Source organism: Callospermophilus lateralis, chromosome 8, assembly GCF_048772815.1.
Source record: "Callospermophilus lateralis isolate mCalLat2 chromosome 8, mCalLat2.hap1, whole genome shotgun sequence".
Taxonomy (NCBI): Eukaryota; Metazoa; Chordata; class Mammalia; order Rodentia; family Sciuridae; genus Callospermophilus; species Callospermophilus lateralis.
The window spans coordinates 32,903,355-32,930,304 of NC_135312.1; the positions used below are offsets into that span (position 1 = coordinate 32,903,355).

The window sequence follows — 26,950 nt, forward strand, 5'->3', positions numbered from 1 at the left end:
AGATACAATAGCACCTACACTGGGTTATCTACCTGACACTTTTAACTAACTACATCTTCCCCAGTAGAAATAGGCAGTGTGAGTACCCTGAGGGGTTGGTTAATTTCGTGCTACCAACTTAGAAACCTCAAAATGAAAATAAATGTCATTGTTGTGACTCTACTCTGATGCTCTCAATGAATATTTTTTGGTATTTCACTTTTCTTTTTTCCCTTGAGATTATTATTTACTTGATACTTAAAACACTCAAAAGAAAATTTATCCGGGCTGGGGATGTGGTTCAAGTGTTAACGCGCTCGCCTGGCATGTGCGGGGCGCTGGGTTCAATCCTCAGCACCACATAAAATAAAGATGTTGTGTCCGCCGAAAACTGAAAAATAAATATTAAAAAATTCTCTCTCTCTCTCTCTTAAAAAAAAAAAAAGAATATTTATCCAAGGAATGGACAAAAATGATGGAACAGAATAAAAGAAAAGCAGTCATGCTGCCACACTCTACATAGGTGGGAGCCTGGATCCAGACAAAAAGGGCCATCAGACAAGGCAAGGCTTGTCCTGCTTTTGCATCATGGTTCTATCTCTGATTTATTCTGACTGTAAGAAAACATGTAACCATGTTACCCACCAAAGCATAACCATGGGGCTGGGTTGTGGCTCAGTGGTACAGTGCTTGCTTAGCATGCGTGAGGCTCTGGGTTTGATCCCTGGCACCACATAAAAATAAAAAACCAATAAAGGTATTGTGTTAAAAAAAAAAAAAAGCATAACCACCACCAGGGTTGGTGGGAATTATTATTTCCATTGCAATTTTAACAGTACTCTGACCAAATGGAACTTCCAGAAACATCCTTGTTGACTCCTTCTTCAGGGGCCAGATGCCATACATCCCAATTTTTCTCACACCACATGGCTGGCATTGGTGCCCCCAATCCTACTCCAAAGGTGACCTAAACTCTTCTCCTGGCCCCTTGCCTGTACTCCATGCCTGCTGCTCTTCCAAGGCTGCCTATGTACAATCTCTCATACTTCTTCAGCACAGACCTGCTGAAGGTCCCCTCTTCCTATGCAGGCACATTCCCTAACCTGGCCCAGGCTACCACAGATGGCCTGAGATCATCTTTTCAGTTTTAACTCTATCATTTACTTATAGATACCTTTTAAATACCATGCCATGTTAAAAAAAAATTAGATAGCTTCAAACATCTATTGCAGAACATTTGCTAAGATATAGTGAGAAAAGCAAAGCACATAAAGTGTTGTATATAATGTGCTATGACTTGTTTTAACAACAGAGCGTCTGTATGTTGACATACACTCCTGAGAGTAACTCAAGAATCTGCAAGTAGGGGCCTGTCCCAGGGAGATAAACCGGCAGATCAGATGCAAAGGTGCAGATTCACTTTCTAACATCTGTACTTTTCCTGTTCCGTAACTTAATTTTTACATTATGGCTTATAATTCTTCAAATAAGAATATTTGAGGATAACAAAACTTATCAGAAATGGTTATTTTGTGCTGTTTAATAACTTCCACAATTTTTAAAAAGAAGCAAAATAAGAATATTTGAAGAATTATAACCTTGCATTCAAATTCAGTGTTTTTCTTCTCAAGCCCCAAATAGGCCTTGAACTTACCTTGTGAGAATTTTCATGTTTCAAATACTTTCCACTCTTCCATCACGCACCTCTTTCTAACTAGATGTCACTTTCTTTATAAATGTACTGCACTTCACAATATCCCCATAGTGAACTATGTACCTTATTTATATATCTGATTTGTACTGTTATTTGTATATATGCCATTTCACTTATTGTGTAAGCTTATGAGATCATGGTTCTCTTAGTCATAATTTTTCACAAGGTAATAATAACTCAGCTATAATAATTAACATACAAGATGGTGGATGATGGAAGTAACAGTAAGTTAAAGGGGGCAGAGCTCATGGCACAATAATTTAGGGGTACATTCTTAGTGCCTAGCAGAGGGACAACTAAATGTATAATAAAGACAGATTAGCTCCCATTGATAATTTTTTTGAGTTTGTTTTAAAATAGGATTAAAGTTTGGTTCACCAAAACTACTTGTTCAATAATTAAAGGCATAAACAGCTCACATAATTGCAAAATCATACGCTAATCTTTAAATGACAAGTTGCTCAAAGATTTCATGAGAAAGAGAAAATTATCAGAGGATTGTTTGAAGGATGAATAAGAGACCATCATTTCAAGGTAAAAATCTGAAGTGAGAAAATGCTTACACACAATCTCTGCTCTGCAGCCACCTTCTGAACATCTCCCTCCTCAATCACCTCCTCACTGTGGCTCCTACCTAGCTGGCCTCTCAGCTTCACCAACATGCCTAATTATCAGGTTTTCTCCACTTGGCTCTCTGCGTCACAGTGACTATTTCAAGCAGCTGTATAATCATCACCTTTCCTGTTCTGTCTTCCACCTTAAATTACAAATATTCACCCTAACTTGAAAATATTTTCAGGTCATATGACCTACATATTATTTTGTGAACTTATACTTTATAGCCTATTCCTAATAATCTTTATTTCTTTGCTAAATATGACATCAGGTGATCAAGGCCATGAAAAAATACATACGAGGAATTTACATTTTACCCTAGAAGTTAGGACATAACACACACACCAAAACAAAACTTATCAGAAATGGTTATTTTGTGTTGTTAAATAATGTTCACAATTTTCTAAAAGAAGCAAAACGTATATTAGCACTGGATGTTAAAACGGACATAAAATGCTTGATATACAAAATACAATACTCAGATATGAACAAGTTACAGTCCATCAGGAACTTCCCAACAATGTTTTTATCAAGCACCCTTTCTGTCTTATAACCTTAAGAAAATTATTTAGCAATTTCTATAGTTAACACAATTCCAAGGTGTGTATCAATTTAATCAATGTTATTCAAAACTATAGTAAAGCAGAACAACAATGATAGGGCATCTGTTAATCTTGGGAAAATAAAATATAGCTAACTGAATAAAATAAAATACTACAAGGTGATTAAGTTAGTAAAAGAGTTTTTTTTTTTTTTTTTTAGAATTTCACTTACATCAAGAGAGCCTTCATTTATAACAATCATTCCCATGTTCTTCTTTAAGAGTTTGCAGGAATGTCCTATGTACAAACAGAACAAATATAATTACAAATACAATTAATTTTATGAAAGAGAAGATATTAAAATTGCCAGAAATTACTACCCTCCTCCCTTTCCTAGATCACCCACGGTGACTACACATCCTGAATGCCTCCTTTCCTCACATCTCACTCTTCACCATATATTCTCCATCTGTTGTCTTAAGTTTTACCCTCTGTTTTCAGGTCTTCCAATTCTTCACCCATTCTGCATTTTATCATAATTCCCTTCTCAGACATCTTCTTTTCATTTTTTCTCTAAACACCAGTGTTAATTTTTTAATTTTTATAATAAAAATTAACAACCGTGTGGCTTGTAAATTTAACATTCTACTACATAATTGTTGATTTTTTAAAATAAAAATTAATTTTCAGGGTATTCAAACTCCTATAATTTCCCCCATGTATGTTAATAAATTTGTATGCTTTTTTCTCCTAAAATAAATATTCTATTAATAACATTAATTTACTATAACTTTGTACTAGATCTATAGGATACTTCAGGATGACTGCTAATATTTTCAAAAGGAATACGAGCTAAGACTATGTTAGAGAATATTTAAAAATAACTTTCCAAAATTGTGGTTTCATGCTGTGAACACTTCAGTCCTGTTTTCTGTGACTTTGGAGGATTTTTTGTACATAATGTATATGACTAATAACAAGAGGTTAAATCTATACAAAGGTTTACAGTGCTCAGGCTACCTACTATTACTGAATTTTGGAAAAAAGGGTGCTTCTTTTGATGTATTATTGGTACTATAGGCTTCTAATACCAAATATTAACTTTCTTCTTAGTAAGACCTTTGTTATGAACTGAATTTTTTCTCTCAACCCAGAAATTCCTATGCCGAAACTTTAACCCACAGTGTGACTATTTGTACACAGGACCTTTAAAAAGGTAATTAAGGCTAAAGGAGGTCATAGTGTTGGGCCTGCTATGGTCTGAATATTTGTCTCCCCAAATTCAATATTTGTCTCTCCCAAATTCCTACTACCAGTGTGATGGTAGTAGGAGGTGGGCTGCTGGCATGGCTCTACCCCTATAAATGGATTAATGCCTTTATAAAAGAGGCCTCTGAAACTTCCTTGCCCCTTCTACCAGGTGAGGACACAGAAGATGTCATCTGTAAATCAGAAAGTGTGTCCTCATCTGATACTGAATCTGGTGGTGCCTTGACCTTTGATTTCTCTGCTCCAGAACTGTGAGATGTAAATTTACTCTCTTTACAAGTTATCAGACTGAGGGCATTTTTTTTTTTTTTTTAATAGCCATGCAAAGAGACTAAGACGGGGCTCTAATGCAACAGAACCGGTGTCTTTACAAGAAAAAGATACAAGTGGTGCATATGCACAGAGCAAAGGCTACGTGAGGACATGAGAAGGCAGCCACCTGTAAGACAGGAAGAGAGACCTTACCAGAAACCAACCCTGGGCACTCTGCTCTTGCATTTCCAGTCTCCAGAAAAATCAGTTTCTATTGTTTAAGTCACCCTATATAAGATATTCTGTTATGGCAGCTTGAGCTAATACAAACTTTATTATTTTTCAAAATAATATGAATTGACTGTAGGAAGAATACAAACTAGCAACTTTCTTACTTCCTATCTCATAAACCTTTGGTCACATAAACTAGTGTCAGTACACAAGCATGCCACAAATCTAATCCCTAGACTCTCACAGACAACTACAGAAGTATTATCAGCATGTGTCCCTCACGAATGCCACATGAGGAGGCAGGATGCAAAGGTGAGAGAGGGTATATGTGGTTGTGAGAGCTCAATTTTGGTTGCATATAAAACCACTGCAATGTTAAAGGCTGTATTGAAGCCCTAAGTAAACAAACAGGAAGGTCTAAGAATATAAATTTGGAATCTTGATACATCAACTCTTTCAAATATTGAAACATCTCAAATCTACCTTCTAAAATATATCTTATCTGTTAAAAGCACCTGAATTAAGTGAATTACCAATATTAATGGCAGTTTCTTGCTTGTCCCCTGTGAGGATCCAGATTTTGATATCTGCTTTCATCAGAGTTTCTATGGTTTCAGGCACTTGATCTTGTAATTTATCCTCAATAGCTGTAGCTCCAAGTAGCTGAAGGTTCTGGAAAAAAATGAGGGGTAAAATTTTTAAGAATCCAACTAGTTCAGATTCATTAAAAACAAGAATTGAAGTACATAGTTGTTTGAAAATCAGAGACTTAGTGATAATTCATGGACTTAGGTGTAAGTTCCAACTATTCCACTGAGCTTTCTCTCTTAAGGATCCTTGACTTTCATCTGGAATATTTTTCCATGACAGTAAGACTGTCTTACCTTACTGTCTCCCTAAAAGCAAATTCTAAAACAAACAAACAAATACCACACCCCAACAAAACAAAGCCCCAAAATATTTAGAAGGGGAAAAGAAAAAGTCAGTTAAAAAGGAGCAGGTAGCTATCAAGAAAGACAAAACAGAATAAGGAAGATTACCACAGTGAAAAAGCAATCTTGATGATTTATTTTTTAAAAAAAGGATATATACAAATATTGTCAAATTGCAATCTGAAGTATTATCAGGGAATGTACACATGATGAAATTAGAAATGAGGAGGAGAGCAGTAAACATAGTTATAGCATTGGTCTCTTTAAGAAAGAACAGGTTGAGCGTTTTTCTCATTGTTCCACTTTGCACAGGAGAAGGTCAGAATATCACAGAAGTATTGCTCATTAGAGTGTATCCTTCACACAAGACTGTACACAACTAATAGAGGTATACTTTGAAGATATTGTGGATTTGGTTCTAGACCACTATGATAAAGCAAATATCACAATGAAACAAGTCATGTAATTTTTTTTGGTTTCCCACTGTGTATAAAAGTTATGTTTATCATATAGTGTATTAAGTATGCAAGAGCATTTGTCTAAAACAATGTAGTCAGGCATGGTGGCACATGCCTGTAATCCCAGCGGCTCCGGAGGCTGAGGTAGGAGAATTGAAAGTTCAAAACCAGCTTCCGCAATTTGGTGAGGTCCTAAGGAACTTGGTAAGATGCTGTCTAAAAATAAAAAAATAAAATAGGGATGTGGACCTAGTTCAGTGGTTGAGCGCCCCTGGGTTCAATCCCCAGTAGCAATCAACGGACCAACAAAAAGAATGTAAATACTTTAAAAAATTGCTAATGGTCATGAGCCTTCAGCAAGTCATCATCTTCTTGCTGGTGGAGGATCTGGCCTTGATGTGGATGGCCACTGACTGATCAGGGTGGTGGCTGGTGAAGGCCATAATAAGAGAGCCAGTCTGTCCTTTGAAGCCAGGCATTAAAATATCTCTAGTTATGAAAGTCCTAGATGGTGTCTTCTTCAAGATAAGACTGTTACATCCACACTGAAAACCTGCTGTTGACAGCAGCGCCCTTCTTCATCTATCTCCACTAGACTTTTCGGACAACATGTTGCAGCTTCTTCACCAGCACTTGCTGCTTTGCCCTATACATCTCCAACTGTGGAGATGGCTTCTTTCCTTATTCTTCTTTCCTTATTTCTTCACCTCTCTCAGCCTTCACAGAACTACAGAGGGTTAAGGCCTTTCTCTGGATTTGTTTTTGGCCGAAGGGAATGTTGGTCTGATCTTCTATCCAGATCACTAAAACTGTGACATATCAGCAACAAGCCTGATTTGCTTTCTTATTATTCATATGTTCACTGGAGTAGCACTTTAATGTCCTTTGAGGACATTCCCACTGCATTCACTGGTTGGCTAACTGGTGCAAGAGACCAGCTTTCAGTCTACCTGTCTTTAGCCACACCTTCCTTGCTAAGCTTACCCATTTCTAGCTTTTGATTTTAAGTGAGAGACAGGCAACGCTTCCTTTCACTTAAATGCTTGGAGACCTTTGTAGGTTTACTGATTCGTCTGATTTCAATATTGTCGTATTTCAAAAAAGGAAGCCTGTGGAAAGGGACAGAGATGGAGGGATGGCTGGTTGGTGGAACAGTCAGAACATACACAACATTTACTGATTAACTTCAGTGTCTCATGTGGGCACAATTTGTGGTGCCCTCCAAAACAATTACAATAATATTAAAGATCCTTGGCCATAGATCACCATAACAAATATAACAATGATGGAAAATATCGAAATATTGCTAGAATTATCAAGATGTAACACAGAGACCTGAAGTGAGAACATGCAGTTGGAAAAATGGTGCTGGCAGACTTGATCTCTCCATACCCTTGCATGTGTGGCTAATTCTGGTATCAGTCAGGAATGCTTCTGGCTGCAAGTAATAGAAAAATATGACTACAATGGCTTAAGTGAAGGTTTGATTTTCCTCATAAGTAGTACTGAAGTAGGCAGTTATGGCTCAAGCACATCTCCATTCATCTTCCTGAGTGCTCTCAATGTCTCAGTGGCCCTCACTGGTATAATTATAGCAGCCATATTGAAGACAAGAGTAAGGAAGTGATATCAACAGGGTCTCTTATTTGAAAAAGCAAAATTATTTTAAAAAAAAAAACCCTCAGCATATTTCCAAACATGGCCAGTTAGCCAGATTGTGTTACATGGATATCACTAACATCAGTATTTAGCTTTTCTCAGTTCCACAGGGCAGACAGCAAGGGAGAAGGCAGATGGGAATGATTGTTAAATTAGTCAGCCAACAGTCTCTGCCACAATGGACTTAGAGAGAGCTGTGCATGTGCAAGATGTTTTCATGGGATACACAATCTTGTCTATTAATAGATATTCCACATATTCTTCACTTGCTGGTGAAACCTGGTGTATTCTGTGATACCAAACTCAAAAGTTACAGCTTACTTTTAGCTTTCCTTTGCCTTTCAAAACAAGTTTTCCCCTCTGCCCATCTTTCCATATCTTACCATTTAGGGTTAGCATCCCTAATTAGAAAATCTGAAGTCTGAAATGCTCCAAAGTCTGAAATGCTTTTAACACCAACATGATGCCATGAGTGGAAAATTCCACTTCTGACTTCATGTGATGTGGTAGTTAAAACCTGGGTACAAAAAATATAAATAATTATAACATAAAATTACCTTTACACTCTGTGAAAGAGGCATATACAAAAAATGAATTTTATGTTTATACTTGGGTCTCCTCTTCAAGGTATCTCATGATGCACATAAAATATTCCAAAATCTGAAAAAAATCTGAAATCTATTCATAAGCATTTCAGATAAAGGATATTCAATCTGTATTAAGATGAGCTGTTTAAATATGTGACCCTAGTAGTTTTCCTCAAAAGTAGGGGCCATGTCCTATTTATCTTTGTATTTCCATAATATTGAGGCAGCATTCAGTATTTTCACTAAGTGAGCTCATGACAAACTCAACAAAAACAAAATCCATAATCCAAAAGTTAAAAAATATCACTGCAATCTAGACCATTTTCTTTTCAGTGTGTTCCAAATAATGCACACAGCTGTTAGATACACTTGAAACATGACTTCTTGGTATATGATATATAAAACAGGAAAGTAAATATCATCTTCTTTAAGAAGATAATATTATTTCATTACCTTTAATGGGAAGCAGGTTTGAAATCTATCATAACCTGATAATTATCATCAAGAAGTTCAAGGAAAAAAAGGAGGAACAGTTCAGCATCAACTGTGCCAGCGTTATAATTGCTATATTTCAACATTTAGACAACAACTCCATCAGTTCTTCCAGCTACTTTTAGGGTATTTGCAGTTACATCATTCAGGCTCACATCCCAGTGAGGAACAGGATGTAGTTGTGTTCAAATTTTAAATATTCTATGGAAGATATCATAAGGTTTCTTAATAATTGCGGCAATAGTTCAGTAATACAAATCCCTGAAATTCTCTAAACCAAACTAAAACAAACCGAAACCAAAACCTTCCCACCAAAACATAATTATTTTTTTGTAATATATTTCACAAACACTGTGCAACTACATAGAGTCAAAATATTCATTAAAAATATAGTCAAATATATTTGATGAGCTCTACTCTTGAGCGGAAAAATGAATTCAGAAAATATAGAGATAAGCATCATCACACACAACTGACTTCACTGGAGATCATGTTGAAATCATATTTAAAATAAGGAAAGCATCTGGATTTGTACAGGTGAAAGGAAAACATTTTCAAGACAAGCAAAATTAACACAAAGGATCAAAGATGTAGGATTAGCAAGGTATGATCAGGAAAGTTACAAGCAGGTGATCATGGAGTGTGTTGGTGATAATAGGGATTTCTAGAAGGGTAATAAAACATTTCTGAACATTCAGCAAAACTGGTGTGGGGATACATTGATGTGTGAAAAGAAATCACTCTGCTCCAAAAATCTGTTCATTTCCCCTTTATCCGAAGAGCTTCCCGGGAACAGCACTTATTAATTTTAGTGCAAGGCTGTGCAGACTCCTATCCTTTTGCCCCGGTGTCATTTATTGTGAGATTAAGATCTTGAGTGATAGGCTGTTCTGCCTTTGGAAATTAATATCTTCAGCTACATAGAGATCATTAGGAAAAAAGATGTGAACTTTGCGTGCTTTTCCTGATCATAACACGAGGGTGTTGGGGCTGTAATCAATTTCATCCCAAATATGTATTACCTTACACAGATGGTCACTAATGGGCACTATGGGAATTACATATTCAGAAAGTGTTGAAACGTGATAAAATTCCCATGGCATTTATGGAATTAAAAAAAATCCAAAATACTAATTTTACTTTCAAGCTGTCACCATGCCAAAAGTTATAAAGGTTTCAGGTTGAGGACTCTTTGACATAATATAGATTTAGTTATCACTGAAAAATCATGAAATAATATTTATTCACCTAGTAAAGTCCCCAATATTCTTATTTTTCTCTTTCAGATGTTTCTAAATTACGCAGGTTTTTTACAAAAGGTATATAAATACAAAGTTTCTTCCCTAGTGAAGATCAAAAAGCTTCATATAGAGTGTTCAAAAATTTTCTGTAGTCTGATAAAATGTATTATGACAGATTTAGGAATTGTGGTTTTTTTCTCCCCCAATACATGTATATTTTACTAAGTATCAGAACCTCAAAGTGACCTATATTTCCATGAGAGCAAAGATTTGGTTAGTGTTTAGATGATATATTTCTAAAAGTATGTGTTATGTTTCCTAGTGAGAAAAATATAATGATCAAGCTCATAATACTAATGTAGGCTTGATACTGCAACATAGGCAATTTGATAAAGTTTCTTTAAAGACAAAGATGTAATATTGGCATACAAAATTTTACCACTGGATTAATATGATAAAGGCCAGCAATATAAACTTTATTTCAACATGAAATAACAACTAGGTAGGTAAAAATAAAGAAGCCACTAACACTTTCTGAGCAGAGAAAATGGACCAGACACTGTTCAGTGTTTGGCATTTATTGTTCCAGTTAATAGCTTTTGGGAGGCTGAGTCAGTTTTCTGAGGTCACACAGATACAGTTGAACTAGGATAGTAAGAAAGAAACCCCAAGAATCATTACATACCCAAAGGAAGCAAATGGGAACTAAGACAGAGGAAATGAAAGTAAGACTTTTATTCAGATCATTGGGTTTTTAAACATCTGTCTCTGTTCCTTAGTCTTTTTTTTTTTTTTTTTTTTGGGTACCAGAGATTGAATTTAGGGGCACTTGACCACTGAGCCACATCCCCAGCCTTACTTTGTATTTTATTTAGAGACAGGGTCTCACTGAGTTGCTTAGTGCCTCTCTTTTGCTGAGGCTGGCTTTGAGATTACAGGCATGCGCCACTGTGCCCAGCCTGCTCCTTAGTCTTTAACAACACTTTGTTTCTATGAATGGGGTTTAGCCTCAGTCCTACCAGATGTACCTATTCTCGTCTCACCTGCAGGACCCATATTCACATTTGAAGATGAGCTCCTTTATAAGACACAGCCTGCACTTACTCATTCAGATGCACTAAGAATGTAGTTCTGGGGATATGAGAGTGATCTCCTGCATCAAGGGATTTCCATTTCAGAAAGTATCAGCAGACACTCTTCTTTGGATTCCTCCCCATCTTCTATTGCTGTTTCACCTAAACCTGCCTGAGAACATCTCACTAAGCCTGCAGTAATTAGCCACAGTGCTAGGACTCTTTCCATACTTTAGCAGGCATCAGAATCACTTAGGCTTAGTACCACCTTGTTAGGCCCTGCACTCAGAATTGCTCACTGAATAGGTCTCAGGTGAGCCTGGGAATGTGCAGTGGCTGCAATGCTGCTGTTTGGAGAACTGTAACTCTGAAAATTGCTGACCTATAGCAGGGTTGACAAAATGTTCTGTAAAAGAACAGATGGTAAATTGAGGGTCATACATTCTCTGCTGCAACTACTCAGTTCTGTTGCTGAGCAGAAAACCAGCCAAAAATATTATGTAAATCAATGGATGTTACTGTGTTCCAATAAAACTTAACAAAAACAGGCAGTGCATGGGGGTGGTCATTGAGCTGAAGTTCAAAGACCTTGTGAGTGTCCCATCTCTGCACGTGGTTCCTTCATGATAGCTCTGGATATTCCCTTGTCCAGCTCCTACCTACCCTTTTTGGTCTTTGTGCAACACTAAATTTCAGACAAAACTTCTTAACTGTGATGTAGGGTTATCATCAAAGAAATAATGCTCCCCCCAATTAATCACATTACTGTATGTTATACCGTATCTTTAAAAATACTATGCTAGTCCTGTGTTCCATATACTACATATACTACATATGTACTTTCATGTGTATACAAATGACAAACATAGGAAAGAAGTATCGATTTAGTCTGGATAGTTAAAAAAACACAACCATCTAATGTGAGTTAACACTTGACTTTAAATCTTAAACAATGACTTCAGATTTAGTCCATCCGGAGAGGTCAAGAGTTAAATCTAGACAGAACAAATCACACGTGCACAGATGGAGGTATGGAAAAAGCCTATCGCATTTGAGAAGTTGCCATTAAGTCATATGAGAGCAATAAGTGAAATGAGGCATGGTGGTGAGGAAGATGAGGCTGGAAAAGCAGGGGGAGAATGGAAATGCAAAGTCAGTGTGTTCCAGTGAAGATTCCAAAGGCAAAGGATATCTGGTGAGATTTTTAGAAGGGGAGACTCAGGATCAGATTTATGTTTCAGAAAGTTGTCGACCTGGGAACTTATAGTGTCCAACTGGGGATGGATAAGAATAGTGGCCTCCGGACCAGTTAAGAGGCTACTGCAGTCATCACCCTCTGTAGCTTTAAAGTGTGGTGACCCTGGGATGTGGATGTTTTGTGGAATTCTCAAAGCCATTCTACCACAGTAGATCTCAGACTGCCGGACTCCTGTCTGTTCCGCCTTGTATTGGGGGGTATTCGCTCTTGAGCCTTTTTTCTTCTTAGCACCATTTAGCAGAGATGCAGGTATGGATGGATGACAGTCTTATTTAAAAGAGAACCTCCCACTTCTTCTCCTTTCAGTTTAAACTGGGCTATGAAACTAAGTCTGAGAGCATTAAACCCTTGGAATGACCCACTTGCATGCTTCTGAAGAAATCAGGCAACTGGTTAATGTTTCTGAGGCCAAGAAAAAGGTTTTAGCTGGTTGCTTTCCGAACTACAGAAATTACAATTGAACTCACGGAGCCAAGGGCTTAGCACATGAGGCCAGAATTCACACACCCAGCTGAAAGGAATCAGGATTTGAGAAGTGGTTGGGTGTAGCTTGCAAAAAACAACACATCCATCTTATCTGAGTCAGAAGACAGCTACCCAGTGTGGAAAGTTGGCCACTAGTGCTCCCCAGAAGGAACGTGTGATTAGAGACGTAAGAAAATATTAAACAATTTAAATAGGAAGATTCTAAAGTTGAGGGAAAACCATGGCAAACATATGTCGACCTTATTTTTTAAGGAAAAGAGAATATATTTTCTGCCTCGATTACTAAGTGGAGGAGCCCCAAATATGCCAACACTCCCCTACCCCATGTGCTGATCTAGTGACTATGCAACTACATGCTTGATTATATTTTATTTTTCAAGGTTCCAATATTTTGCCCACATTCCTGCCTTTTTCTAAACCACACTGGCAACATAATGTATGGACTATTATTAAGGCAGAACTGGGATTTCAATTCTTGCTGTGCCAACTGTCACGGATATGCGTCCTTCAGCAAGTAACTTTACTTTCCTAAGAATCAATTTCCACAACAGAATGCCTAATCATACTGATTTAACAGGGTTCTTTTGGGGATGAAATTACATCAGTCATCTCAAACTGTTTTTTTTAAGTAGCAGATTAGGAAAAAATGTTTTGAGTATTTACATATGACACAGTCATGTTTTGTACAACATTTCTGTTGCACATTTCATGTGCATTATAAAATGCAGAAAAATTAAAATGAGATAAAATATAAGCAAAAACAGAACAGGCCTGCTATTTCCTTGCTCACCTGCAATGGATCATCTGTGTACCTCACTTTGGAGGCCCCTGAACTAAATATCAGAGTAAAAAAGTAGAGGACCTGGAGATTAATAAATGCTCAAAAAGTGACAGGTCTCATTAGTAGGTGAGATGACTAACTGCAAATGTTCTTAAGCAAACAGTAAAACAGGAAACCACTGGAATTTTAAACCATGAAATCACCAGTACATCATGTAGATTTTCATCTAGCTTTTAGTACAAATGAAAGTGATATTTGCAGCTACTAAGAATAGATGTGGTAGTTTTATCTGGAAGAGCATTCCTTTGTCATACAGAAGTTACTATGAACTTGGCAGCCAAAAGTGTTCAAGAAAGGTCCTGTTTTTCCATTAAGTTTTATATTTCTCTAGGAATCTTCTAAACCATTTGTTGCCACATATGGCAAAGGGTACCCAACTGTTATGTTTAGTCACACTGAATGCCGTGGTTGACCTTTTTTTTTTTTTGTACCAGGGATTAACTCATGGGCACTCAACCCCTGAGCCACACTCTCAGCCCTACTTCGTATTTTATTTAGAGACAGGGTCTCACTGAGTTGCTTTGTGAAGGGCCTCATGAAGTTGCTGAGGCTGGCTTTGAACTTGCAATCCTCCTGCCTCAGCCTCCCAAGCTGCTGGGATTGTAGGTATGCACTACTGTTCGCAGCACAGTGGTTGATCTAATATTACATCACATCAGGGCAGTCTTTAAAGAGCCCCAAAATGTGAATCATATTTTAGGGAGAAGTAAAGAAAATAATGTAAAAATAGATCATGACCTCACTGTCCTATCCAAATACCTTATCTCAGTGCACAGGGCACCAAAATTCTGTCTGGAAAAATTACAAAAACAAACAACAAAATAACAACAAAACACCTTTTTTTTTTTCTTGATTTACAAGTTTACTATCTTCTATCACTCAGACAAAGGTAGAGATTTTTCAATCCTTTCCCCTACTGTGCCCCAGAGACCAGAAGAGAGTCTGCCTTTTCCAGTGCTCAAATGTGTGATGTTGAATCTTTTCAAACATGTTCTTCTTACATTTATATAAGAGTAACTCTGGAGACAGATTTTTTTTTTTTTTAAATGAGTGATCCTAAACTTCTTAAGAATACATTTTGTAAAATCATTAGCTCCTTTTCTGCCATATCCCTAAATTAATCCTTAGTGACATTACATTTGGTACCAAGGCCTTCAATCTGTGAAAAGTGTAAACTATATTGGTACTGGGAACCAGGTTTTCACTAAGCAAGCACTTACTAAGCTCCAGGTTCTGAATAATTTATCTAATTGAATTATTCATTTGTTCTTCAAATATTTATTGAGTGATTAACGTAGGCCAGACAGTCAAGCACTGGAGATACAGAGATGAATATGATAATTATGATTGCTTTTGTGAAATTTCAATCTAGTGGGTATACATTAATCACAAATTATAAATGCATATAAGATACAACACTACTATTTGATCAAAGGAGAGTTTAACGATGCCAAAATTATAGCACTCTGGTTTTGCTCTCCAGTTCAGAAATGATCCTCTGACCCACAATCTATTTTTAAAAACTTCACCAGATAAAAGCAACAGTTAAGTTTCTACTTTTTCCCCCCCTCAAAACAAGAAAAAAATTTTACTATTAGGGAAATACTGCTTCAATCAATGCTCAATCTAGATAGTATTATATCACACTGCTTTATTTTCTATGATGTTCAAGATACATAATGTGCTTTCATAAACATAGAAGCTATTAGTAGGTAATTTGTGTAGTGCTAAAGATATAATCACATTGATTGAAGCAAATAAATATAAAAAATTTAAAAAGCTATATTTTCCATGAAGACACATCTTCATATTCTACCACTGGTTTAATTAGAAAATAGGAAAGTAAGATCAGAACTCTCTGTACTATTAATTTTCAAAGGAATCCAGCAGAACAGAATAAATGAGGCAAAAATAATTTGTGTTTCAAATGTTAGAATAAAATTAAAGTGACAGATCAAAGCAAATAGGTGAGAAATTTCAGAGAAACCATTGCTAATAAAACTTAAGATTTTATAATATTTTGTTACCATTTACAATTCTTGTTAAATAAATGCAGATATTATTTTAATTTAAATTAAAAATAATCTGGCTTTAAAAAGTATAGACTAAACACTATAACTGGTTACATAAGCTGAAATGATGAATTTAACTATACCGTATTTCAAAAGAATAAGGTTAAGGAAGACAAAACAGGTCAAGTTTGTCATCTGAAAATGAGACAACTGTAAATTCTCTCAAGTGGTGATGAGGAGGGACTAGGAGGTATTACTGTCCATAGCACCAGAGTGAAGCTGTAATATTCCTCTTCCAAGTGGGTCAAGACAACTGGAGCATCTGAGATGACTCTGACAGTACCTTTTGCATGTTAACTAAGTGACCTTATTCCTGAACAAGTTAAGACTCTCCTACTATCAAATGTCACCCCCTGGCTTATATTTAGTAACAGAAAAGAAAATGTACTAGTAACTGATTCTTGAAACAACTCATGACATAAAAATCAATTTTTTATTATTCTGAAAAGTTTACCATATGGTTGCAAGTGTTGGAGCCCACACAACACAATATTATAACAGATGTGATTATATTTTAGATAAATTTAAAAATCCCCAGTTCTCTCCTCTAATGATGACTGTCAACAGGGATGCCATTAGCAGAGGATTCTTCATACCTCTGTGTTCTCTTCCCTTCAGTGTGTCCTTGGGGGTGGGGGTGGGGTTAAGGCAGTGCACTCTAGTGCTCAGATGTCTTGGGGTAGAAAAGTAACCCAGCCTTGCACCTATGGATAGATATCAACGTATTCTTGCATATTTGTGGTCTAGCTGGGTCGTTTTTTCAGTTCACACCAGAAGTTATAACCCCCGAAGGAATATGGCTTTAACTAAAATTTAAAAACTGAATTTACTTATTTGAATGAATATGACAGGGGTGAGAGGAGGTAGGAGAGGGAGAGAGAGAGCACACCGGGTTTGAAAGTACAACCTTAATCATATTGTAAAATATTTATTTATCAAAAACATTCTTGTTTTTGTGGAATGCTCTATAAATCTTTCAAATTTTGAATTGTTTTTGAAGTAACACTACCATCACTGTGTTGACGGCATTCCGGGTCACTGATTCAAATGTGTTCAGAAACATCCTGTATGACCACAATGAAGTTCTGATCTTTTGAGAAGCACATTTTCTAAAAAGTCCACACACAGAGGTAACATTATATAGTCTTCAAATTGTACTCAGAGGACCCCACAGTCCTGAAAAGCCCCTCACGGACCACCATGGTGGAGGGGTAGCGGAAGCCAACAAGGGGCTTCTCTCCACCCCTTAACAGGGCAGCGCTGCTTTTATCAATTTTGATTATCATGGTTCAGGGAATGTTTTGTTTGGAAAATGGGTTCTGCCCTAAAAAAATTTTCTTGAAAACCACTCTCTCGTTAAAAAAAAAAAAAAATCATTTCCTTATATGTTAAGTCCAACATCAGAGTCTACATAAAAATAGATTCCAAATATATAAAAAATAGATTGCCTAATCAACATGTCTCTGTTAAAGTAGGTAAGGAAGAAGCCAAATTGGATGAACTCTAAGGCTGTGACAGCTAAATTTAAAGCCAGGGTGACACATGAGCAGAATCAGCGGCCTGACAGGTTGAAACTTGCCTCACTAGGGTGGTTTTAACGGCAGTAAATCAAAACTTCTACGGAACTGACCCCAGCTGAGTTTAACAAAGAATGGAAACTCAGACCAACAACAAAGTGATATCACCCTGGCTCTATAGACTTCTAAAAACCCCACAGTCCTCAAAGGACCAGTGTTGGCAGAGCCACTTTTTAGAAAAACAGCTCAGTTGCAGAGACCCCTGTGTCATTCTTTTTTCCTTTAAAAAAGACTTCTGCTTTCCTCTACCTGGTTCAACACTCTTTTAAGCTCTTGCAAAAGTTACCACGGCTCTGCATGCTTCCTTCAGATGGAGCGTGTGGATCACTTCAGGGGGGTTCCTGAGGTTTCCTCAACTTGAGACTTGTTCAGACCAGGGCACCCAGAGGGCCCAAACCATTTTCCTCATGGGCCTGTGCAGTTGGATATCTAGTACCTTTTAACTGCCTAATGAAAGGTAACTGAATGTATAACTGAATAAAAACCCAGTTTGAGGAATACAGAAGGATGCAGAAAACTAATTTTTTTTTTTATTTCCAGAAGTCCAGAAGTGTACTCGTGTTCTCTGAATTAAAAAAATATATATAAATTTATTTTAATTAGGTATAGATGACAATAGAATGCATTTTGATTCATTGTGCACAACTGCAGCATAACTTTTCATTTCTCTGATTGTACATGATGTAGTGTCACACCATGTGTGCAGTCATACAAGTGCCTCAGGTAATGATGGATGTCCACCTCATTCCACCATCTTTCCTGTCCCCAAACCCCCTCCCCAATACTCTGGCTGAGTAAGGGACCCAATCTCTTCACCTTTCTGGGTCTTAAGACTTTTTAACATGTTAGAGCCTGTGGCTTATCAAGAAGTAAAGATAAATTAGCTCTAATTTTCCATTTTCACTTGTTTTAGCTAAAAAAGCAATCATAAGGGAGGTTTCCATGTAGGTAAACTAAACAATCAAACAAACAAACCCACAGAAACAACAACAAAAACTTTCAATGGATTTTCTCAGGCAACTTAAATTTCAATGCAACTCATGATCACCATCTGCTGGAAAAAGATTGAACATCTACTTCTGTTAAAAACCTCAAAGTACTAAGGTGTTTTAATCAGACATTAACAAGAAAACTGTAAATCCTAAAAAAATCTAACCTATAGATACTAAGAAATTAAGAGTAAGAATGTTAGGCTTATTGATAATTCAGCTCCAGAATTTTCTATACATGCTTCAAGTACAAACAATTTAATAATCCATTTACAAATGTATTTTTAGTGTCACTATACATTAATTCCATATCATTAGCATGGGAGAGAAGATAGCAGGAATAAGAGAATCATTTACAAACACGGTAATTAAAAAAATTCTTAAGAGTAAGGAAAGCAAAAGATAAAAATCAATACCATTAGTAAGATATAATACATGACTTTCATTGGAGATTACGATCATGGCCCCGTATTATTTTATTTCAACATATAATACCCCAAAGATATAATCATATATAAATGTTAGAAAGTGGCCCAAAAAGAAAAAAAAATGCAGGTTCAATAAATAAATTGATAGCAAGCCCCTGCTGTGTGCACACCTCTAAATTTGGTGAGGGGGGCCAAGCTGGAAGGTACTACATATGCTATCACATGTCTTCTTAGAATAAAGTGCAGAAAATATTAAGTTCATATATAAGGGGTAGATATCTCTATCTGTATATCTTTCTCTCTCTGCATATGATGTATGACCTACGTGACTAGATGTCTCCCTTATAAAACACACAACATATGAAGTGATCACAGCGTATGAGGAGACAGAAGAACAATACCTAGAGTTACATGCGGCAAGTGTATGCGACAGAGAAACCACCTGCAGCTAGAAAACGGCGCCCCCTCTAGTAAAGGAAGTAGAAATAGTCCAGGACATCCCTGTGGTGCTCACAGCCTTATAAGACAGAAATACTGGGAAATACCTCGTTTGATAGAGAGGAAGGAGGAAAAAGGCAGGCTTTACTTACCTGGAGGTGAGATCTGATGAACTGTGCTGATGAGCTAGTTTGCTTCCATGCTGGACAAACATGAATATGTTGAAGGAACTGAGCAACTGGGGAGTTGTTTAATGGGCAGTTAAAGGTTAGAGTGCAGGCACGTGAGTGCTTCAGAGCATGAAAACGGGTAGGAGGGAGATCTGTTGCTCTTAGGAGCTGTGTAATGTTAGCAGGATGACTTAATCTGTGCCTTGATTTCTTCATCTGTAAATAGGATAATTAACACTTAAACGGGATTAAATAGTTAATAAACAAAAGTGCTATGAACAGCACCTGGCACAGAGTACACAAAATTATATTTGCCACTGATAATTAACATCTTGCTATTTCTATAGCACCAGCCATAGTGTATGGATCACTTTTAGGCTGACTGGCTTTAGTTTCTTCATCTGTAAAAGAGGGATATTTATACTTGTGATCAAAATAATAGAGGGAGAGGGGTGCATAAGTGTAGTACAACAATTGGCCAGGTATACGCCCAGGATTATTCACTTAAGTATTACTGATTACTAGCTACAGATTATGTAAGCTATATCATGATTTTATATTGCATATTAAATATGCTTAGATTAATTCTAAGCACACATGTATGTGTATATAATGTGTGTGTGGGAATGCTCCATGTCCTCAGTGATCCAGAAACAATGGAAGAAGTTGTTAAGGAGATTGTCAGACCAAACTGTGATCCCAAACTGTAAGAGTGAAGGTCTATACATCGTAATGTCTAAACCTGTGCCTGTTCAGTAAACTTCTCTCTCATAAATGCTATTAATGAAGGTGTATTAATGCTAGACAGTGAGAGGAAATTCAACAGTGAGTGTTGCATCAAGATGGTCTCCTTTTTATTCCATTGGTCCCAAGAGTAAAGACTGAGACTCTGTGGAAACCTGACTTTCTGGAGGACCAAAACAGCCCCCCACACACCTTTTCGATCAGCTCGTAGCTCTCCTCCAGCTTCAACAGCCTGTTCTGCACGGAGGTGGACGCCCGCTGGTAGACAGCTCTCCACTCCTCAAAGTCGCTCTCGGAAATCTCAGCCACAGCAAAACACAAAGTTCTTAACCCTGGAAGAGGCAACACACACCCAGACACACCAAAGAAGATTTTATTCAGAAGTCTGATGTTCCTGTTTTTGTTTAACAAAGTCCCATTTGAAAAGACCGATTGCATTCAAATAATGTGCTAAATCCAACTTGGCTATGACAAAACCTCAGTATAAAACATCTATCAATGTCCTCTCACTCTTAAGATTGGCACTGTGCTTCTCATTCCCAGTCCTTTTCATCCATCCTCCATACCTAGAGTGACTCTTCTAAAATCCTGATCTTACTAAGGGCTTCCTTTGTTTGAAATCTTCTCAACATTCTCCAAGATGAGAGGCAAACCCTGATGTACGGCTCTTACTTGTTTCATCAACTGCCTCAACCTCTTTCCCTGCTGCCACCTTCTCCATACCAGGGTCTCCACTCCACCCTCCCCAACACCTTCCCACTGTCAGTTTTGAATAAACTTTAAGACTCAGCTCTTCAAGCCATCGTTTTGAAACAGCCTCCTCTCACCTGGATGACACAAGCAGAAATCCCCAAATGCTCTCATGTTGTGAATAACAATGTTCTATACATTTGCTCTCATGGTCTCCTCTATCAGATTGAGGCTCCTGGACAGCAGGGACCTGGAGTTCTTCCTATCTGTAACTCCACTGTCAGATACAGTGGCTGACTCAGAATAGTGGCTTCAGATGCTTATGAGGAGGGATAGGGAAACCCCTTAGAGTCTACTGGGAGGGTGGCCTTCCTCTTACTGGGCTATAATGACTGTATTTATCACTGCTGTTTACCACTATAAATTTATGGCAAAAAGAATCTTTGTAAACGGAGGGTCAGTGGCAATAAGGAACAGACGTGTTCAGGGAAGGCAGTCAAAGCTCATGTGTGCGCTGACCTACTCCCAGAGCTCAGTGTCTATGGCTTTCATTGCTCACTTCACCCTCAGCCAGAAAAAAGGAGAGGGACTAGAAGAAGAGGGAGGCCAGAGCACTTCTCAGCCATGTAAGGAGGCAGCTACCTAGGTTCCTAAGAGAATGCCTCACTCAAGGTCATTTAACTCTAAAAACAATCAGAGCCAGACTCTAGGCTTCATCATCTTGTCAAATAAAATATGTTCAAGGCAATATGTCAGAAGCAAGAAGCAAAGAACCTGTGACATAAAATACCAGGAGGGTCTTTCTAAGAAAGGAGTAGGGTCATCTATTGCCGGATCACTGAGAGTGGAGGTTAAATCCACGGGGCCATATTAGGGCATGTTTTTCACTTTTGGAAACTTGGCTGGAAAATTTATTTGAGGGGAGCCATGGAGCAGAAGTGACATTCAGCCCAGAGCCAGAAAGAATGGAGTGAAGGTGGGGGCCGAGCCAACTCAAATATGTCTGAGAGCCAGAGCATGTGTATCATCATATCCAGAGGAAAAAGATGCCTCCAGACCCCTCAACAAGCAAAACCAAACCAAACAATACCTGTGCTGTGTGTGGTAGGTTGAACCTGCCTGGGACCTTGTCTGAGGGTCTGAGCTCTATCATCATGTATGCTTCTGTGTTCCTGCTTTCTGTAGAATTGGGAGGAGGTTCTTTGTGTCCTTGATTTTCAAAGTCTATTATAATTTTTTTCTAGTGATTTTTAAAAAACATTTCTATCTTTTCTCAGCCTGGATCAGGAGGGGATTTGGTCAGGGGTCCCGCCTGGTGCCCCTGGCGACTGTTCTAGCTGAAACAGGAGGGAAAACTGAGATGGGAGATGTAGATACAGCTGTGACCACTGTTGCCACGTTCAGAGATAAGACTACAAATTCTTGTGGTACTGATCCTAATGTTTAACAGCCCTTACTCCCTTTCATCCTATCTAGATCAGGTCTCTAGACCAGGTACCGTTTTGTTTCACACATCATCATATTTCAAGGCAGAGAGACAGGGTTAAGCTTTTTTCTTTTTTTATCATCGATTCTCAGGTCTAACACAGAGCTTGACATGTGGTTGGGCCTTAAAAAAAGCCTTCAGTTCTAACTAAATTGATACTCATTTTCATAATCACATAGGCTTATTTATTTCTTCTCTCTCTTATTCAGATTAGAATATTTAAGTTCTTTGACTCATTTCTTCCCTAATGAATTTCTTGAGATATAAGGTAAAGTGTTTACACTGTAAATTATATCCATTTTGAAAAGTAAACAGATTTATGGGTCTTACTACCTAAAATGTAGGGATAAAGCCTCTGAACATTTCAATAAATACAGTTTTAGTTTTCTAATAAAAATATTGTATGGGAACAGAATATACTAAAATCTAAGTTCTCAATGTTGATACCTTATTTTAGGAATGTCTAAGTAAAATAATACCAGTGACCTTGTAAGCTCTCAAGAGTATATGATTTCTGTGTATTTTAATCATACTTTACTACTATTATGCTCACCTTCTGTAGCAAACTGTTCTAAATGTTTTAGGGTAATTTCTTTGTATTTTGAAGTCTCTGCAAGTCGTTCATAAATTACAGTGTCCTGGAAAACAAAGAGAAGGTATAATGTACTTAATAAAGCATTATGAGTTTAATAAAGGTAATGGTATGACACTACTAGTTACCAAATCAGTATAAAAATAACTAATCACTTTTAGTACTGATTTTAAGGCATAAAATATTTTTTCCAGATAACCCTGTTTCCCTAATGACACAAAGAAAAAAGGCAGACCTCTGGATCTGCAGGTTCTGCATTCAAGGACTCAACCAACCACAGACAGACGTCATCAGGCCCTGGGTGGCTGCTTGTACAGGACAGGTATAGAATTTTTTCTTATTGCCTAAACAATACAGTATAACAACTATTTTCACAGCATTTACATTGTATGAAGTGTTAAAAGCAACACAGAGATAACTGAAAGTACCAGAGAAGATGTGTGTGGGTTATATGCATGCACTGTGTCATCTAATATAAGGGACTTGAGCATCTCTGAATTTGGGTATCTGTGGAGGTCCTGGGAAAAATACCCAGTAGATACTAAGGGGAGGTTCTAGGCCTACATTCTCATTTTCTTTTAGAATAAATTACTATAGTTACTCCAATGTTTGAAATGTGCATATTAATACTTATTTACTTCCCAAATACTGCAAGATTCCCACCCAGTCCTAACAGTTCTGTAGAACTCTGAAAAGGTGCTACAAGGAAGAATGGGACCAGAACTCAAGAAAGTCCAGGAGATGCTGGACTGAACAGATCTAATGGGCTGGCCCTGCTGCAATACTTCTCATGCCTTTAAAATCACATCAATAGACTTAAAAAATCATATAATCACCTCAATAGACGCAGAAAAGGCATTTGACAAAATACAGCACCCCTTTATGTTCAAAACATTAGAAAAACTAGGGATAACAGGAACATATCTCAACATCATAAAGGCTATCTATGCTAAGCCCCAGGCCAACATCATTCTAAATGGAGAAAAATTGAAGGTATTCCCTATAAAAACTGGAACAAGACAGGGATGCCCTCTTTCACCACTTCTATTTAACATAGTTCTTGAAACACTAGCCAGATGAATTAGACAGATGAAAGAAATTAAAGGGATACACATAGGAAAAGAAGAACTCAAATTGGCACTATTTGCTGATGATATGATTCTATACCTGAAAGACCCTAAAAGTTCCACCAGAAAACTCCTAGAACAAGCAAATGAAGTCAGCAAAGCAGCAGGATATAAAATCAACACCCATAAATCAAAGGTATTTCTGTATATTAGTGACAAATCCTCAGAAAGGGAAATGAGGAAAACTACACCATTCTCAATAGCCTCAAAAAAAAAAAAAAAAAAAAAAAAGAAATCAAAGAAGACCTTAGAAGATGGAAAGATCTACCTTGCTCTTGGATAGGCAGAATTAATATTATCAAAATGAACATACTTGCAAAAGCACCATACAGATTTAATGCAATTTTGATCAAAATTCCAATGACATTCCTCATAGAAATAGAAAAAGCAATCATGCAATTCATCTGGAAAAATAAGAGACTCAGAATAGCTACAGCAAACCTTAGCAGGAAGAGTGAAGCAGGTGACATCACTCTACTACACCTTAAACCATACTGCAGAGCAATAGTAACAAAAACAGCATGGTTTTGGCACCAAAGTAGAACGGTGGACCAATGATACAGAACAGAGGACACAAAGACAAACCCACATAAGCACAGTTATTAGACAAAGGTGCTAAAAACATACATGAAGAAAAGATAGCCTTTTCAACAAATGGTGCTTGTAAAACTGGAAATCCATATGCAACAAAGTGAAATTAGACCCCTATCTCTCATCATGCACAAAACTCAACTCAAAGTGGATCAAGGACCTAAGAATTAAACTAGAGACCCTGTTTCTAATAGAAGAAAAAGTAGGCCCAAATCTCCATGATGTTAGATTAGACCTCAACTTACTTAAGAAGACCCCTATAGTGCAAAAATTATAATCATGAATCAATAAATGGGATGGATTTAAACTAAAAAGCTTCTTCTCAGCAAAAGAAACAATCTGTGAGGTGAATAGAAAGCCTACATCTTGGGAGCAAATCTTTACCCCTCACACATCAGATAGAGCACTAATCTCTAGGGTATATAAAGAACTCAAAAAGCTAAACACCCAAAAAACAAATATCCCAATCAATAAATGGGCCAAGGACCTGAAGAGACACTTCTCAGAAGAGGATATACAATCAACCAACAAATACATGAAAAAATGTTCATCATCTCTAGCAATTAGAGAAATGCAAATCAAAACCACTCTAAGATTTCATCTCACTCCAGTCAGAATGGCAGCTCTTATGAAGACAAACAACAATAAGTGTTGGCGAGGATGTGGGGAAAAAGGTACACTCATACACTGCTAGTGGGACTGCAAATTGGTGCAGCCAATATGGAAAGCAGTATGGAGATTTCTTGAAACATTGGGTATGGAACCACCATTTGACCCAGCTATCCCTCTTCTCGTTCTATACCCAAAGGACTTAAAAACAGCATACTACAGGGACACAGCCACATCAATGTTTATAGTAGCACAATTCACAATAGCTAAACTGTAGAACCAACCGAGATGCCCTTCAATAGATGAATGGATAAAAAAAGTGTGGCATATATACACAATGGAATATTACTCAGCAATAAAAGAAAATAAAATCATGGCATTTGCAGGTAAATGGATGGAGTTAGAGAAGATAATGCTAAGTGAAGTTAGCTAATCCCCCAAAACCAAATGCCAAATGTTTTCTTTGATATGAGGAGGCTGATTCATAATGGGATAGGGAGAGGGAGCATGGGAGGAATAGATGAACTCTAATAGGGCAGAGGGGTGGGAGGGAAAGGGAGGGGATATGGGATAATTAATGATGGTGGAATGTGATGATCATTATTATCCGAAGTACAGGTATGAAGACACGAATTGGTGTGAATATACTATGTATACAACTGGAGATATGAAAAATTGTGCTCTATATATGTAATAAGAATTGTAATGCATTCTGCTGTTATATATAAATAAAAAAAATCGCAGTGGGTCTCTCGAAGGCTGTATGGCATAGAGTCCCAACTTACGTGCTCACAGAACCTTCCAGGGGCTAGAGCCCTGTATGGGATCAGCATTCACAGAGAATAAACTTTAAGCAATACAGGCCTACTGAATCTGCTCAAGAGGGCTGGTGGTACAGTGCAGAGAACCTTGAACAAAACAGGAACTGCCTTAAACAGCAGTTTTTAATTGTGCCACTTTAAGACTCAGTTGATTTAACTTGTAAAATAAAATTACTGGATTGTTTTTCAAGTCCTTTTCAGCTTTAGCTTTATGTACCACTTACGTTTCTCTAGTTTTTGCTCATTTACAAACTGCCTATTGTTCCTTTAGTTATTCTTTGGCTTTGGTTTAATGTTTTAAAAAATTCTAGTGTTTAGTCTTCACGGTTTTACTAGACCAGGAAAAAATAAATCATTTACCTGCAATTACTTTCTTACTGATATTACCCATATAGGGGTCTCTAGTCTCAGGGCTGAGATTTGGAAGAAAACTAATGGAGTATGATTTAGAACCCTTGAGAGAAATAGAACTTAGTGACCTCAGAGCAGATGGAATATTCCAAGCTCCAATTATGAACTTCTTTCCATTTTTCAGTGGTGGAATGGGAAGGGGGGCAAAGCAAAAGGAAATGATAATTTCCCCTCACAGTCCCTTCTCAAGAAGAAGGAAAAGTTTAACTTATGATCTTTATTTTTTTCCAGAAGCTAATGAAATTTTCAATGAAATGAATAGGTTATTTTAAAACTAAGAAAATCTTCAAAAAAATCACAATAACAAAAACAAAAGTGATAAGTAATAAGATCTGAAGGACTGAATTCTGCAGTATATCGAAACATTCTAGTGGAAGAAACTGATGCCTTGAATACGAGAAATTAAGCTTCTAACTTCCTTGTAATGTTGAGAAAAGCAGAGGACAGAATTTGGCCTTCTGCATTAAATGCATCCTTGTTTTAAAATCACATGCAAAAAAATATAATATTATTCACAGATATTTTTTCAGCCATAGTAACACTCCTTTATTGAGAGGGCTACATTAAGTGCTGGGC

The 26,950-nt window shown here is 37.2% G+C and overlaps 1 protein-coding gene across 5 annotated transcripts in view; it reads right to left on the reverse strand.

Annotated features, from left to right (window-relative positions):
- Atp8a1 (ATPase phospholipid transporting 8A1) overlaps window positions 1-26,950 on the reverse strand; it is a 213,305-nt gene that overhangs the window by 83,475 nt on the left and 102,880 nt on the right. For all 5 annotated transcript variants that reach the window (XM_076865343.2, XM_076865340.2, XM_076865342.2 and 2 more), the window contains 4 exons: window positions 22,777-22,861; window positions 20,240-20,379; window positions 5,136-5,274; window positions 3,083-3,147 (listed from right to left, as the gene is read on the reverse strand). In XM_076865343.2, coding sequence (XP_076721458.1) covers window positions 3,083-3,147; window positions 5,136-5,274; window positions 20,240-20,379; window positions 22,777-22,861 — 429 coding nt within the window. The remainder of the gene's footprint in view (window positions 1-3,082; window positions 3,148-5,135; window positions 5,275-20,239; window positions 20,380-22,776; window positions 22,862-26,950) is intronic.